This window comes from Leguminivora glycinivorella, chromosome 24, assembly GCF_023078275.1.
Source record: "Leguminivora glycinivorella isolate SPB_JAAS2020 chromosome 24, LegGlyc_1.1, whole genome shotgun sequence".
Taxonomy (NCBI): Eukaryota; Metazoa; Arthropoda; class Insecta; order Lepidoptera; family Tortricidae; genus Leguminivora; species Leguminivora glycinivorella.
Genome location: NC_062994.1, coordinates 10,597,259 through 10,613,743, shown reverse-complemented (window position 1 = coordinate 10,613,743; position 16,485 = coordinate 10,597,259). Strand labels below are relative to the sequence as shown.

At 35.3% G+C, this 16,485-nt stretch overlaps 2 protein-coding genes across 4 annotated transcripts; both read left to right on the top strand.

The window, feature by feature from the left end:
- The first annotated feature begins 420 nt into the window (after window positions 1-420).
- On the top strand, window positions 421-6,420 carry LOC125238790. The gene is made up of 5 exons (XM_048146233.1): window positions 421-529; window positions 982-1,126; window positions 3,712-3,797; window positions 4,245-4,392; window positions 5,833-6,420. Exons 2-5 carry the CDS (start codon window positions 1,010-1,012, stop codon window positions 6,352-6,354), a joined length of 873 nt encoding a protein of 290 aa, XP_048002190.1. The 5' UTR covers window positions 421-529; window positions 982-1,009; the 3' UTR covers window positions 6,355-6,420.
- A 1,401-nt stretch (window positions 6,421-7,821) lies between these two features.
- LOC125238748 lies at window positions 7,822-16,283 on the top strand. Of its 3 annotated transcripts, none has more exons than XM_048146173.1 (4): window positions 7,863-8,272; window positions 13,193-14,249; window positions 14,629-14,944; window positions 15,910-16,283. In XM_048146173.1, the coding sequence occupies exons 2-4, from the start codon at window positions 14,011-14,013 to the stop codon at window positions 16,192-16,194; spliced, it is 840 nt and encodes a 279-aa protein (XP_048002130.1). In that variant the 5' UTR covers window positions 7,863-8,272; window positions 13,193-14,010; the 3' UTR covers window positions 16,195-16,283. The 3 variants fall into 3 exon arrangements, with proteins under 3 accessions (XP_048002129.1, XP_048002130.1, XP_048002131.1); XM_048146174.1 differs by lacking the exon at window positions 7,863-8,272 and adding an exon at window positions 9,103-9,181; XM_048146172.1 differs by lacking the exons at window positions 14,629-14,944; window positions 15,910-16,283 and having other exon boundaries at window positions 7,822-8,272; window positions 13,193-13,971.
- The last annotated feature ends 202 nt before the right edge of the window (window positions 16,284-16,485 follow it).

The following is a 16,485-nucleotide window of genomic DNA, read 5'->3' as shown; positions in this document are numbered from 1 at the left end:
GGTCAAATTACTTTACCCACTAGTGGATAAAATGCGTTTTTACCCGCTGGTATTAAAGGACAAAACACGTGTTTCCGTGGGTGTGGGCTATATGGGTGGACTACGTCCGGAAAATTGCGGGTCACAACTGGATGAGACAAGGTCAGGTCCGGGACAAGTGGCGTACTAGAAGGGAGGCCTATGCTCAGCAGTGAACGATAAAGGGCTGATATGATGATGATGACGATACAATCAAAATGAACAAAACCAACATGTCAAAAAAATATTAAAATAAAAAAAAAACCTGATCCTACCTAACGCAAAAATGACAAACTTTTTGTCGAGCATGCTAACGCTACCTAATCCCCGGTCCCTAATTTGCAGTCGGTACACGGAGTATATCCGCGTTTATATAAGAGCGAGATGCCAATTTTCGCACATTCCTATTTTGAAAATATACGCGATAGCTTTTGTTTTTATTTTATTTGATATCGGTGTTTTTGCTGACTGTGCTGTGGATGTGTTGAGTGACAATTTAATTTTTATTTCGGTAAGTTTGAAAGTTATTGTTTTAATATTTTCGAACATTAATTAAAAATAAATAATTAAAAAATAATAACTATTTTATAGACACGCTGTCACAGTTTTATAATTTAGGAGATGTTTTTGTACTATTAAAATATAATATTATGGAAAAATACATTATTTTAAGCCGTTGATGTGCCTGATACGGTATAGGTACTTACCGAAAATATAACTCGTTAAAAAAAAGAGAAAAACGTTGGGTTAAATTACCTAATTTATTACATACCTAATTATTTTTCAAACGAAACTGCCATGAAAATGGTTAAAACTTAAAATTAAATTTGATATAATTTTAATAACAGTAGTGTGAGCGTGTGAAATTTTTCAACAGTATTTTTTGTAAACCTTCCTCATCTTAAAGTGTGTAGGTAGTAAACTTTTTAATACTTAAAATAATTACCTTTATTTTATTTTCAGATTTTTCATACATTTTAATGAACTGAGGATGGCGAAACCGAGTACCAAATGTTTACTAGTCTTATTTATCAGTGTGATATGCGCCAAGGCTTTTGATGACATTGACTTGGAACTTGGATATGGAATCATGGGAAAATTATTAAGGGTAAGTAGTAACTGATTCAAAGGTTCAATAATGCACAATCAATATGTACATACATATAATCACACCTGTATCCCGTAAAGGAGTAGGCAGAGCACATGAACTACTAAGTTTTAGTGCCACTCTTGGCAAAAAGGGGTTGACAGAAATCCAAATTGTGACATTGCAGTGACAGGTTGCCAGCCTCTCGCCTACGCCACAATTTAACCCATATCCCACAGTCGACTTCTATGACACCCACAGGAAGAAAGGGGGTGGTGAAATTCTTAACCCGTCACCACACAGGCTCACCCACACCACACACAGGCCAAATGTACAACTGGTCCATTTTTTTCATGTTTTACAATGTTTGCATTATTAAATAGTGTTCACCGGTTATATATGTTAGGCGTATTCAGTGGATACATGCGTTTTACATGATTGTATCAAAATCATAGTGTAATAACTAATAATGGAAAAACAATGGATTAGTTACAATTGCCCCCAGTCGAGATTTGCCCCGCTGTAGGTACCTTATTTAACTTATTTTCGCCATTTTAGCGGCTACCCTAATTGAACCTACGGTCGACGATATAGTACAAGTCACATAGACTGCCATCTCTCGACATAATCTTTTGTAAATCAAGAATCAACTTTGAGTCGTCGGTAACCCGAACCCTCCTTGTAACTTGTACACTCTTTTTTAACCCCCGACGCAAAAACGAAGGGGTGTTATAAGTTTGACGTGTCTGTATGTCTGTCTGTCTGTCCGTCTGTCTGTCTGTCTGTTTGACTGTCTGTGTGTGTGTCTGTCTGTGACATCGTAGCTCCCGAACGGATGAACCGATTTAGATTTAGTTTTTTTTGTCTGAAAGCTGAGTTATTTTCTGTGTACTTAACACAGCATAACCACAAAATTAAAATTTTGAAAAAACCCCCGACCGCGACCTAGTGGACCGATTTTCATGAAACATGACTAAGAACATTCCCGACTAACTCAGCTTTCAGACAAAAGAAACTAAATCAAAATCGTTTCATCCGTTCGAGAGCTACGATGCCACAGACAGACACACACACAGACAAACAGACAGACAGACATACACACAGACAGACACGTCAAACTTATAACACCCCTTCGTTTTTGCGTCGGGGGTTAAAAAGGGAGTGTACAAGCTTCTAATGGGTTGGCAACGCGCATGTGTCACTCCTTGAGTTGCAGGCGTCCATAGGTTACGGTGACCGCTTTCCATCAGGCGGACCGTATGCTTGATTGCCACCGACGTAGTATAAAAAAAAATCAACCAAAAGTGTAGCGTCATCTAACTCTATTCCAATTTTTAGGGTTCCGTAGTCAACTAGGAACCCTTATAGTTTCGCCATGTCTGTCTGTCCGTCCGTCCGTCCGCGGATAATCTCAGTAACCGTTAGCACTAGAAAGCTGAAATTTGGTACCAATATGTATATCAATCACGCCAACAAAGTGCAAAAATAAAAAATGGAAAAAAATGTTTTATTAGGGTACCCCCCCTACATGTAAAGTGGGGGCTGATATTTTTTTTCATTCCAACCCCAATATGTGATATATTGTTGGATAGGTATTTAAAAATGAATAAGGGTTTACTAAGATCGTTTTTTGATAATATTAATATTTTAGGAAATAATCGCTCCTAAAGGAAAAAAACGTGCGTCCCCCCCCCTCTAACTTTTGAACCATATGTTTAAAAAGGGTGCGCCAAAGTTCATATAAAATTGTTATATAGATTATTGGTAGTCCGAAAATGTTTCTCATACAATTTTACATTATAACGATCATTATTTATAACAATTTTATGTTAATAACTATCGTAACTTCGAATGACTTATGTTCATAATGTCATTCATCATAAATACGTTTTATACTAATGTTTATGTTTATATACTTATTGATCATAACGATTGCGAGTAATATAATTTATCGTTATATTATTGTTAACAGAACAGACATCACATGTGACAGTCCAGTTAGGTGCGACGACGAGCGTAGCGAGGAGGAGCGTGTTAGGTTGACCGTGAGCGAACCAGAAACGAATTTTTAATGTAAATTGTATATGTCACTGTAAAAGCTTCAAGCGCGCTTCTATAAATGGCACAAGTTTTTCATAGAACTTCCACAAAACTTTTTAAATAATTTTATGATGAATGATTTTCTGAAACACAAAATTATGAATGTTATTAAATATTTGTATAGAATTTATGATTAAAATTTTTCGACTAAATGATTATTATGAACAGTGATAGTAGTACTATTGATAATAATGAAACAAAATTAAGATAAGTAAAATTATGAGAAATGATCATTCGGAGCACAAATCGGTATAAACAATAATTTTATAACAAATCATTTTATATGAGCCAATATGGACCCGTTTAAAAAATATGAAAAAAATCATAAAAGTAGATCTTTATAAAGACTTTCTAGGAAAATTGTTTTGAACTTGATAGGTCCAGTAGTTTTTGAGAAAAATACAGAAAACTACGGAACCCTACACTGAGCGTGGCTCGACACGCTCTTGGCCGGTTTTTTATCATTTATACCGTTCTCTAGAAATAATTGTAGTATTTCTTTTCAGGCAATGGAGAATCAAACAAAGTCAGATACTCTAAATCTGCCAGCGAATGCGTCGTCTATTCGGGAAAATATTACAGATACTTTTAGGTGAGATAAGATAAGATAAGATAATCATTTATTGCGAACCATGGTTACAAAGTTGATTGCATATTTAAGTACATAGGATCACATGGCACCCTGGTAGGGTATGGCAATTCTTAATACATACTATGTATTTAAAGTGAATTACCTAAATTAGGCTTATTATAAATGTGTCTCTTGGATAGAGTAAGTAAAATACACATAAAAGTACCGAAACTTTCTCATTTATAGTTTGGCTCAAGTACCTTTCAGAAGTTTAGATCATCGGTGCACAAATTTTCGGCAATCAAATCCATCAATTTATTCAATATTTATGATTCAAAATCATCATTTATAGGTAAAATGTAGCAGCCAGATTAAGACATCGAGTTCAAATTTGTATGAAATTACTTTGCCCCCTTGTGGAGCCTTTACCAGTTGGTGTGGTGAAAAAACTATTGTCTTTTCTTCTAGCTGCGAGAACAGAACGTACGGATACTATGCAGATGTAGACAATGACTGCCAAATATTCCACGTGTGTCTACCCACACAGACAGCATCAGGTCGAAGCATTACATATAGATGGAGCTTTATCTGTCCCAATGAGACTGTTTTCAACCAGGTATTTATCATCAGTTTCTCTAGTAAGACCTAACCTAACAGTGACAAATTACAACGATTCTTTAACACCGTAAGGTGCATTTGATATTGGTAAGTATGCTTTTTGCAAGTAGACCACGATTGCCAAGTGTTCCACGAATGTCTACTCATACAGACAGCATCAGGTCGAAGCATTAAATATAGATGGAGCTTTATCTGCCCCGATGAGACTGTTTTCAACCAGGTATTTATCATCAGTTTCCCTAGTAAGACTTCTAACCTAACGGTAACAAATTACAAAGATTATTTAACACCGTAAGGTACATTTGATATTGGTAAGTATGCTTTTTGCAAGTAAATAACGATTGCCAAGTGTTCCACGAATGTCTACTCATACAGACGGCATCTGGACGAAGCATTAAATATAGATGGAGCTTTATCTGCCCCGATGAGACTGTTTTCAACCAGGTATTTATCATCAGTTTCTCTAGTAAGACCTAACCTAACGGTGACAAATTACAACGATTCTTTAACACCGTACGGTACATTTGATATTGGTAAGTATGCTTTTTGCAAGTAGACAACGATTGCCAAGGGTTCCACGAATGTCTACCCACACAAACGGCATGGACGAAGCATTACATATATAGATGGAGCTTTATCTGCCCCAATGAGACTGTTTTCAACCAGGTATTTATCATCAGTCAATGCATCTATCTCTAGTAACACTTGTAACCTAACGGTGACAAGTTACGAGGGCTCTTTGACATTGTAAGGTGTATTTGACGTTGGTAAGTATGCTTTTTGCAATTAGAAAACGAATACCAGTAAGAGTTTTGAATGCGTCGAAATATCGGGAGCTCGACAAAAATCAAAAAGGTAATCACGGTCTATATCCCGGTCAATATAAGTCTAACGAATACCAGTACTCTTTGACTTCGTAGGCTGTTTATAGCAAGTGGACTTTAAATGACAAAAAAATACTTATACTTACACTTGTGCATTTCGACATAGAGTATTCAGACGGCAATGAAACACCGTCCCTTTCCACGTAGGCATTAGTTTTACGAAAGCGACTGCTACATCGTCACTACTTTTAAAAAAACTTGTATGGAATGCATATAGACTTACTGCGTTTTAACTTTGAGGAACAGCGTGAGATACGAGATTTTTTAAAAGTAGTGACGATATGACCTTCCATTAGGTCCAACCAAATTATTGCGATTAGTTTGATTTCCTCAAATCCTCACCATGTTTTCCTTCTCCGAAATGCGACTGGAAAATATCACAGGGCATTTCGCACATGAATTACGTGATCAAAAGTAAAATTAATAAAGTCTAGTTTATCACACACTGGAAGTTTCCAAAAGTTATTAAGTATTTATGTCTAGATTTTATCTTAATATTATATTCTTATTTATGTGTGTGAAGTACATTTCAATGTATAATTTAATATTTTCAGGAAGTCCTGGTTTGTACAAGGCCACGAGATGCTATCGACTGCGCAGACTCACCAAATTACTACGATCTAAACATGGAAATTGGTAAAGAAACAAATGACACTAAATCCGAAACAAATGACAAAGAAATGACAAACACAGAAAACATGACAAACACAGATACTAACAAAGACTCAGAAATGGTCAACCAACAAATTAAAGAAAGGAATAGGGAAAGAATAAAACAACATAGAAGGAAACCAGCCAATAAAAGAAAACAAAACTTGATAGCACAAAGCCTTTTACAAGAAGTCGTTAAAGAAGTTGAAAAAGAAGATGTAGCTGATAAAAATATGGAGCTACCGTATATGAATCCGGAAATAATAGAAATTGAACCTAAGATAGAAAATGTTAATGATGAAGTAGGTACAGTGGATAATACTGAAGAGGATTTTGAAAACGCCAGGCTATTTGCAGAAAGGAGTTTAAAGACGAAAGGAAGAAAGTTAAAAAGAGGGTTATTTAGGTTTAAGGCTGATGTGTAGGTTAAGTTTAGGTTTACAAATGCAATAATAAGATTAATTGAATTATGAATTAAAAGGAAAACCAGCTTTGATTATGTTTCAGTTATATCCACTTTTACCCATGTAATTAAGAAGGTAGAGAATAAATAAATAAATATAAATAAACTAGCTTTTGCCCGTGGCTTCGCTCGCATTAGAGACAAAAGTAGCCTATGTCACTCTTTATCGCTTCAACTACGAGTATCTCCACCTAAAAAATCTCTCCGTCGCTCCGTCTTGCCGTGAAAGACGGACAAACTAACAGACACACACTTTACTTTAGGTGCTTAATTCGGTGCTATCACCCCTTTTCATGTTGGCGTTGGTTTTAGGGAGACCCGGTACAGAATTGGGATACCTAAGCTGTTGCATTTGCGAGACATTGCGGTAGTGTAATCATAAATTCAATATAAGAAAATCATACCATCCCATACATTAAAATGCGACCGCCTAAGAACGCGCATACACTAAACCACACATATATGGGATGGCGCCACACAAAAATGCCTCGTTGCCATCGATTATTTGTAGATTGGCGTTAAGTGTCAATTTCGAGCCATAAATCTATGTCAAAAGTTACACTCAACGCCATCTACAAGTATAATCGAAAGCTAATTTTTTTTTGTGGCGCCATCTCTGTGTGCTTTAGTGTATGCGCGTCCTTAGGCGGTCGCATTTTAATTTATGGGATGGTAAGATCTTATATTTAATGTATGATGTATTACACAGAAAGCTTCTCAACAATATTTAGTACTACTCGTGTACAACAGATTCATATACAGTTTACAGGAACAGAGGTACAAAGGCGAACTTATCCCTATAAGGGATCTCTTCCAGCCCATGGGATGTAGGTATGACGTCATTTTTTTACGCGCGAATGCCTACATTTCATATTGGTGTGTGTGTGTGTGTGTTTATGTAAAAGTTTGCTAAACAAACATATGACATAACTTGGCCTATATGAACTTGTACATATATGTACGATAAATTTTACTTGTCTGTTAGTCCAAAAAATGGGAAAGTGTGTGTGATTCTTTAAGTCGAGGTAGTTGAAGGGATGGAGATCGAGTGACATAGGTTTTTGTCTTTTGTCTCTTTGTGACCCCCCACTTCCATAAAATGGGGGGGGGGGTGGAAGTTTCTATGGAGCATTCCGCAATTTTCGAATTTAACGCGAGCGAAGCCGCGGGCAATAGCTAGTGACAAATAAAAAATGTTCATAATTTTTTATTCAAAGATTTTTTTTTGCTTTTTTTCATAACTTAAAATAAGTAAGATATAGTTTATGTTGTTTTTTATATGCTGTTTTGTAGAAGCAAACATTTTAATTGAAAACGTAAGACGTAAATGAGACAATCCGACACACGTATCTATAACGAGAAAACTCATGCAACAAAAGCGATTTCATAGCCTTATCAACAAATTTTATGCCTCGATCCGCTTCACGGTCGAGCGAATAACTTCCAAACCAGCAGTTTCATTCCAACATGAGATTAAAGTAACAAAATGCTAACTTTATTCATCATAATCACATTAACAAACTTCAAAATAATCAGTGGCAACGATAATAACGACACCCAATTTATTAACTCACTACCCGAAAAAGAAAAGCAGGAATTCCTTCAAAAGGTAGAGAAAAGGATACAAAATGAAGTCCCTGAAGTCAAGACGCCAGAACTGACTGACACGAATCACACAACTGTGGAAGTTTATGAAAAACGTTTGGAAGATCAGGGAAAATCTATTCAAAGTATTTTGAGATCCGAAATAGATAATCTTAAAAGTCATCATAGGCGAAGTTCTAATGATACTACTGCAAGAATTGAGAATCAACCCCATGTAGACCTGACCTTACGAAGTAGAGACGACAAATCAGAGGCGACAAGAAGGAAAAACGAAGGTAATCAAGTAGTACAATATGGTCAAAATATTCCTGTAATAGTACAGTATCAGTATGACAATGAAAACACTAGCCATCATAAAAGTAATCATAACAACACAGCTATTAAAACACAAAACACAGTTCCACAAGAGAAAAACGAATCAAAAGTAGATGTAATTAAGCGGGAAAATGTAAGTTTAAATACAACATCTGGAAACGTCAATGATTCTTCAATTGAACACAGAAGAACTGGGAGACGTTCAAGTGATTTTAACATTACGTTAGAAAATGTAGATAAAGATACCAAGCAAATAAGAGCTGATAATTCTAGTGCAGGTTCCACAAATGACACTACTACCGTCAGCACGGACTTTTATAATGCAGAGAGCAATAAAACTACAAATTATGCTTTAGGCGTAACTTCAACCTTGAACAATGATAGCTCCAAAACACAAAGCGTTGCTTCTAACACATTGGAACTTAATATCGAAAAGCCACTAGAAGATCATAAAACCACAAATACATCTACACTAGAAAACAACACAGTCTTAGAAAATATCACAGAAATTAGTTCAACTAACTCTTCTCCTAAAGCCACACACGCAAAGACCGGTGTTGTTGTTGATACTACAACACAATATAAGGAAAGTCCACAAACACGTAAAAAACTATTTGACACTAAATTTACTAGTGATGAAAAAACATTTAATCCAATTGCAATAATAGATAATGTGAATGTAACTGGGGACAGCAGTACAATATCTGATAAAACGAGTACATCTACACCAAAAGTCGATACTAGGATTAACAAAAGCACTACAGTTAGTAAAGTTACTGAAAAAACAAATAATAAAGGTACAGTTAGCAGTGCTCAAATAAGCAATGTAAATGAAGAAACACGTAATGCCTATCATGCTTCGTCAACAGGTAATGTAAACGTTGTAACAAATTAAATAAATTAGTAGTATAGTGAACGGTCAGCTTTAGTACTAATATGACAAGTTCGAATATTTAGTAGCCCATTCATATTTATTTATAGGTAGGTACAATAAAAAATACATATAATAAGTAATAATTATATGACAACCACCCAATATATTTAAATTGTCGCAAAAAATAATACGTGATTGATTTACTACCCCTAATTATGCTCACGTATTGACATTGTATTTATATTTATAAAAAAAATGTATCATCGATACCTTTGGGTTCAATTGGCGTAAAGGACAAAATGCAGGTTTTCAGGAGAAGCAAAAAACAACTTTTTTTTTAGAAAAATGTTTATATCTTTTTAGTTTTTTGACCTATATTTGTGACGTATATAGAAAAATATGTAGATTTTTAGTATCCTTCACCTAGTGTAGCAACCGTAGTGATAAACTAAACGGTTTAGAAGTTAGATGGTTGTAAAGGACACGTCAAAATGCTATGGACGTCCTTTACACCCACGATTTTTTTGAACAATTAGAGTTGATAGGGTCGTAAATGACGGTCTTAGATGATTTTTATACAAATTCGGGGCGTAAATGTAACCGGAATGGTACAAATGGCAACTGTTTTTAGCTTAGTTTACAATTGAGAAACTTGAAAAATGTATCAAAACGTAGTTAATATGGCATAGAATAGCCACATTAGTGTTACAGTGTATATTTATCTAAATATTTAGCAGAGACAAAGAACAAGACTATTTTATATCCAGTTTTGCAATAAAGAAACAACATTTGCTTAAAAACTATCTAGTATTTTGGAAAGTTATTATTTTAGTACTCGCCGCTGTCTCAACTCTCAATAAGTTACGCATTCAGTATTTAATTCTAGCAGGGAAACGCTTTCGTAGTTTAAGTAAATATAAAAACACTAATGGTAATCACGTAAACTTTAATCAGCAACTGTGAACAGTAGACTATATTAATACGACAGTAATTTTAAGTATAAAGTAGAAAGAAGTTCTAAGAATAACTAAGAGTTAAGTACCAATTTATAAACGCAAGTTAAGACGCGTATACAAACTGTGACCAACTAATAAATAATAGTAACTGTAGTCAAGACTACCTACTATGTTGATGCATATTTTTGATAATTTTAAAACAGAAGATTGTTATTTAGTCTTTAACCTGTTAAGTAAGAATAATCTTAATTATGAGTTCAATCCTAGAAATATTATAGTCAATGCTTTAAGTACCTGTGGGTACATAGCCAAGTCACCAAACGCTAACGCTCATTCGCTAGCGAAACGCACCTGTTATTGTCGCACTAAATGTTAGTATAGTCTACTGTTAAAGTTTACTGGCGGCGTAGCTGAATGGCAATCGTCGACGCCAGACGCCGACAAAAATGCAGTCTGGTGCAATACGCAAGAGCGATAAAGCTATAGCTATAGCTACGAAAAAAATATAAAGCTACGAAATAGATATTATCGTGAGCGTTTGTGCATACGTTGTGGGTACGTACCCTGATTACCATAGTGTTTTTTTTAAATTACCTACATCTCGTCGCAGTATAATAATACTACGAAAGCGTTTCCCCGCTAGAATTAAAGGCTGAATGCGTAACCTACTGACTATTCAACAGCGGCGAATACTAAAAAAATAACTTTGAGCTTGTTGCCAAAGTATTAGTAGATCGTTTTTAAGCAAATTTTGGTTCTTTATTACAAAACTGGATATAAAATAGTCTTGTTCTTTTTTGTTTCTAAGATAGCTTAGATAAATAATACACTGCATTAAACTAATGTCTATTCTATGCCATATTAAGTTTTTTTTTTTTTTTTTTTTTATACTACGTCGGTGGCAAACAAGTATACGGCCCGCCTGATGTAAAGCGGTCACCGTAACCTATGGACGCCTGCAACTCAAACAGTGTCACATACGCGTTGCCACCCCATTAGAAACTTGTACATTCCCTTTTGCTGTGTTAAGTATAGTATGAATTTTTTGAAACGAACGTTTCTAAACAAAGGTATTGTTCCTTTTGTGTTGAGCGGGAGCTTCTGTATTTGCACGCGCTAAGACAACAAGAAGCAACTGTATCCTGATAATTGTAAGGTTCAAATCTGTACAGCAGCAAATTTGAGATAGATTATTTTGGAAATGTGAAGCGATAGACCACACCGCTATAGGTGCGAAAATACAGCGCTTCTAATACTTTGATACTTGATGGTGTAAGTATAGTACATATAGTTATAATAATCATCGGTAATATGTCAGTCTGTATAATAAAAATAACACGTTTAAACAGCGAAACTACGATTAAAAGGTTGATAAGCACCTGGCACCTTAAGGTGTCATCGCAAAGTGACAATAAACACTGATAAGGTTTTTCAATCTGACCGCCATTGTTATGTTTTGTTATAAATACGGTTTACGGTTTGTTTAGTTATTTATGTTATTTTATTTATCAAGACTTGTACCTAATATTTATGTAATTACTATTTATATATTGCTATATACAATTGTTGATTGTTAACAAAATCATTAATAAAAAATAACAGTGATAATATACGTGTTTCATTACTTACAGCACCACCACCAAGTATCAAAGTATTAGAAACGCTGTATTTTCGCACCTATAGCGGTGTGGTCTATCGCTTCACATTTCCAAAATAATCTATCTCAAATTTGATGCTGTACAGATTTGAACCTTACAATTATCAGGATACAGTTGCTTCTTGTTGTCTTAGCGCGTGCAAATACAGAAGCTCCCGCTCAACACAAAAGGAACAATACCTTTGTTTAGAAACGTTCGTTTCAAAAAATTCATACTATACACAGTAAAAAGGAGTGTACAAGTTATAAGGAGGGTTCGGGTTGCCGACGACTCAAAGGACAATAAACGGAACAAGTTAGTTCCGTAAGTCCTCCCGTCATCAGCACACCGCACCCTCGTTGAGCTCTGGCAGCCTTACTCACCGACAGGAACACAACACTATGAGTAGGGTCTAGTGCTATTTGGCTGCGGTCTTCTGTAAGGCGGAGGTACTACCCCAGTTGGGCTCTGCTCTAGATTCGAGCGAGACAATATCCGCTGTGCTGTGCCCTACCACACAAAGCGGAATATCATTCGCTATGCCCTACCTCCTATAAACGTTTTGACACATTTTTCCAGTTTTTAATTGTAAACTTAGCACAACATTTGTACCATTTCGGTTACAATTACGCCCCGGTTTTGTATAAAAATCATCTAAGACCGTCATTTACGACCCTATCAAATCATGGGTGTAAAGGACGTTAATAGCTTTTGACGTGTCCTTTACAACCATCTATCTTCTAAATCGTTTCGTTTATCACTACGGTTGTTACACTAGGTTAAATATACTCGTAATCTGCATATTTTTCTTATACACGTCACAAATATAGGCCAAAAAAACAAAAAAGTGGGTTTATCTTTCTCTTGGAAACCTGCATTATATGTCCTTTACGACAATTGAACCCAATGATATCGATTACAGTTGCGGATAAAATATTTTTAGTGCTGGTCGTAAAGGACGAAGAACAAAAAAACTTGTCCTTTACGCCCAACTTTACCACACTACTATAGAAAGTGATCCTTAAAAAGTAAGGGCTTAAAGGGCAATAATATATATCAAGGTGACTTACGACTATATTTTTATTTGTAGATTTCCTTTACGACACAAATAATAATTTATAATTAATGACTTGATATTTACGCCCCTTCAGAAAAGCTATTTTTGCAAGTCCATAGTAGAAAATCTTGGTCGTAAAGGCAACTTTTTAAGAGATATCGAAATTTTAACTACACAGATCGATAGCGCTTGAAATTCTGAACAAAACTGTATATATAACTCATTTTCGCCAAAATGTCCTTTACGCCAATTGAACCCAGAGGTATCGATTATATAAAGCAAAATTGACCGCCACTGAGGTAAGCTTTAACTTTGCTGTGTTAAAAATATTTCTAGAAAACATTTTACTGTTTCAGAGTCGAATTCTTCCGAATCCGATACACATAATAAAGAAATCACCGAAACAAAGCCACATTTAGTACCAGTATACAATTATGACCCAGAAAACGCCTATTATAATAACCAAAAAATTCTAAAAGGAAAAGTTGAACCACAATCCATTGTTGAGATTAAAGAAACACATTCAACATCCACCAACCTCGATGTTTATTCCACTGACAATGGAAAGAGTTTGCGATATAAGGATGTTAAAGAAAGAATCATATTAAATAATAAAATCAAACAAAGTTCTGATTTAGAAGATGTAATATTAAGCGATATATCTGATGAATCTTCAGGAGACACCGCCTTTATCGAAAAACCTTTGAAACATACTTTGAAGAAGATAAGAACTAAATTATACAATAAGAAATTAAATGATAAATCATTACACGATGTCCTTGGTAAAGATATTATTACAATAACAGAGGAAAATGGCGATGAGGGTGATAACGGTATTGATACAAACAAAAGTGAAAAGAAAACGATTACAGAGTTATTTACGAACTTTGGTGCTGTTTTACAGAATCTCGTTGATAAAGCTAATGATAATGAAGCACCAACTCCTAAAAATAATTCAAAGGATGATAAAAGTGATTCAGACAAAGAAACTTATGAAGATATAGCAAATTCCTTAGAAATTCACAATAAACGGCTCAAAAATAAAGGTATTCAACGACTAGTTAATCTGGTTAAAGATCTCAAGGCAAACTCGAAGGAACTAAAATAAAAGAAAATAAAAAGAAACATAATAAGGACAAGAAACACCAATCTCGTTTCCATATTAAGGATAGGAATGGAAAACACAGACACAAACAGAAAAATATCTTCGTTTGACCACCGAGATATAAATTATCCAAATTTTCATGTCCTTGATAAGAAGCATGAAAAATCAATTTCTCATGATTATTTGGAGACACATATCAACAGTCTGAAAAAATTAGTAAATAGAAACGATGCAAGCTTACTAAATTATGACTGGCTTGGCACCACTGTTCTTATTCGAGCTGGTTTGGAAAAATTACAAAATATGACGTGAGTATTTTATAACTTAATACGTAAATGGTTTATTTATTGACATCCAAAAACACGTTTCCATGACCAATGGTGAACTATACTTCGTATACTCTTACTTCGTATAATTCACCATCGTGGACGTCGGCTACTGCTGTATTGTGGGCTGCCATTCCACCCGCCGAAACGTAAAAAAATCGTAAATTCAGTCTACGCCTCCCATTCCATACTTTATCGTACTACTTAGTTACCTAAGTATTATTGATAAAAATCGGCAGGTGGCTGTCTAGCAGTGAAAAGATCGTCACAATCGCTTGTGTTTCGTAAGATGATAGGGTAAGTATAATAAGTATACTTATAAGTTAATATTTTTACTAAATCACGATATTATTTAATACAGGGAAAGGAAACTAAAAGGCAAAAGACTACATCCATTAGACGCCAAGCTTCTAGAATTCGTCATAGACCTCTACGAAACAGCTAAAAAAACAATCGCACTTCAAACAAAAGAGTACCAATCCCGAAGACGAGCAAAGTTAAATGGGGATAGGAGAAAAAAAGTTTCCGTCTTACCTAAAACTAAGAAAGGGAAGAAAATCAACACTCTTCAGAGAATGTATGTTGAACTGAATAAAGCTAGGGCAGTGTCCAGATCAAGGAGCGATGTTGAGGATTTTAAAGAAGCATTAGATTGTCTCAATATGTGTTTGAATGATGTAAGTATTTAACTGTGCCCGTGTAGTGACGGGTTGAGAATTTCACCACCCCCTTTCTTCCCGTGGGTGTCGTAGAAGGCGACTGTGGGATATGGGTTAAATTGTGGCGTAGGCGAGAGGCTGGCAACCTGTCACTGCAATATCACTGTTTCGTTTTCTTTCAACCCCTTATTTGCCACAAGAGTGGTACTGAAACTTGAGTAGTTTCATGTGTTCTGCCTACCCCTTCATGGGACACAGGCGTGATTGTATGTATTTATGTATGTATGTAGGTATTTAACTTACTTACTGTGCTGGCTTAGCGACCCGAAGTGGATTTTGGCATCCGAAACTAGACTCCTCAATTTGCTCCTATCCTTTGCGATCTGATGCCACTCGGTCACTTCGGCGTTCTAAGTATTTTACTCATAACTTCATGAGGTCTTTCTTTATTAAGAAAGATAAACCTAATCCCATCGGAAGGATGAAAGTGACTTCGTTTTTGCTCAGAAGGATTTTTGCTTTCATGTCACATACTTAGCGGAAAAATATTCCATCATGAGCGTAGCTCACTCGAATCTTTCACGGCGCTTAAGCTTCTAGTTATTTTAAAAACCCTCGATACTTCTATTATAAATATGCAATTTTGCACTCTTGAGACGCAATCTACTATAATCCTCCGCAATTAAGTCATAGACATGAATTTTTAAATAATATCTTCAGTAGATACATATCGCCAACGCACCTCCAACACCTCTGAGGCGACCTGTCTGCTCGTTTGCCTCCTATTTCATAAAAAAATATGGTTCTTTTTTTCCACACTAGTGCGCAAAGTAGTAAATTTTTCGCTTCGTACTGAAAACGACGAGGAAATTCGTGACTTGTGTCGATTTAAACAACTCCCTTCGTCGTGTTTTAACTTATCGCCACTCGTTTCCAACTTCCTCTTTTCTGCACTTGAATCGTAATGTACTATTTAATTACAGCTCCACACGGCCATAAAACAAATATCAACTATCACTACATACAAAGAACAGCGTTGGTTTCAAAACATCAAACAGCTATACCTGGAAACGGATAAAGAATATCTAGAAGTATTTCTACATCTAGTAATGGCACGGTTGATGAGTCTCATAGAAGAAAGAGCTAAGAAAATGACAGAAGATGATAATTTGATGAGAGATAAAGCGGCCGTGGACAGGATAGAAGTAGAAGTTGTTCTGGCGATGAGGATCTGTATGAAGTTGGAGGGAATAAGGGCGTTAAAGTAATAAAAATAACATGGAATATTTTACGACGAGGCTTCGTTAAGACAGTATTTGTTATGGAGATTATGCAATAAAAGTAAGCAGTTTAAAAATGTTGTATTATTTGAAAATGACAATCGAGTATAAGAGAATTCCTGTGTAGTCGCAGTGCATAGACTGCCATCTCTCGACAATTCCCACAATTTCACATTTGAAAGGTTTAAAATAAAGATGTTATGGTTTGTAAATAAAACTCTTCTTCTATAATATGTATATTATGTACTTTGATTCTTTATTTTATTATTTAAGAAAAAA

What these genes read in the sequence shown, in the direction of transcription:
- LOC125238748 (XM_048146172.1), top strand. Translation starts at nt 7,879, where the DNA reads ATGCTAACTTTATTCATCATAATCACATTAACAAACTTCAAAATAATC. An exon ending in GACAAGAAGGAAAAACGAAG is followed by an intron (nt 8,273 to 13,192) that starts GTAATCAAGTAG and finishes TTACTGTTTCAG; the next exon opens with AGTCGAATTCTTCCGAATCC.
- LOC125238790 (XM_048146233.1), top strand. Translation starts at nt 1,010, where the DNA reads ATGGCGAAACCGAGTACCAAATGTTTACTAGTCTTATTTATCAGTGTG. An exon ending in TCATGGGAAAATTATTAAGG is followed by an intron (nt 1,127 to 3,711) that starts GTAAGTAGTAAC and finishes ATTTCTTTTCAG; the next exon opens with GCAATGGAGAATCAAACAAA. An exon ending in ATGAGACTGTTTTCAACCAG is followed by an intron (nt 4,393 to 5,832) that starts GTATTTATCATC and finishes TAATATTTTCAG; the next exon opens with GAAGTCCTGGTTTGTACAAG.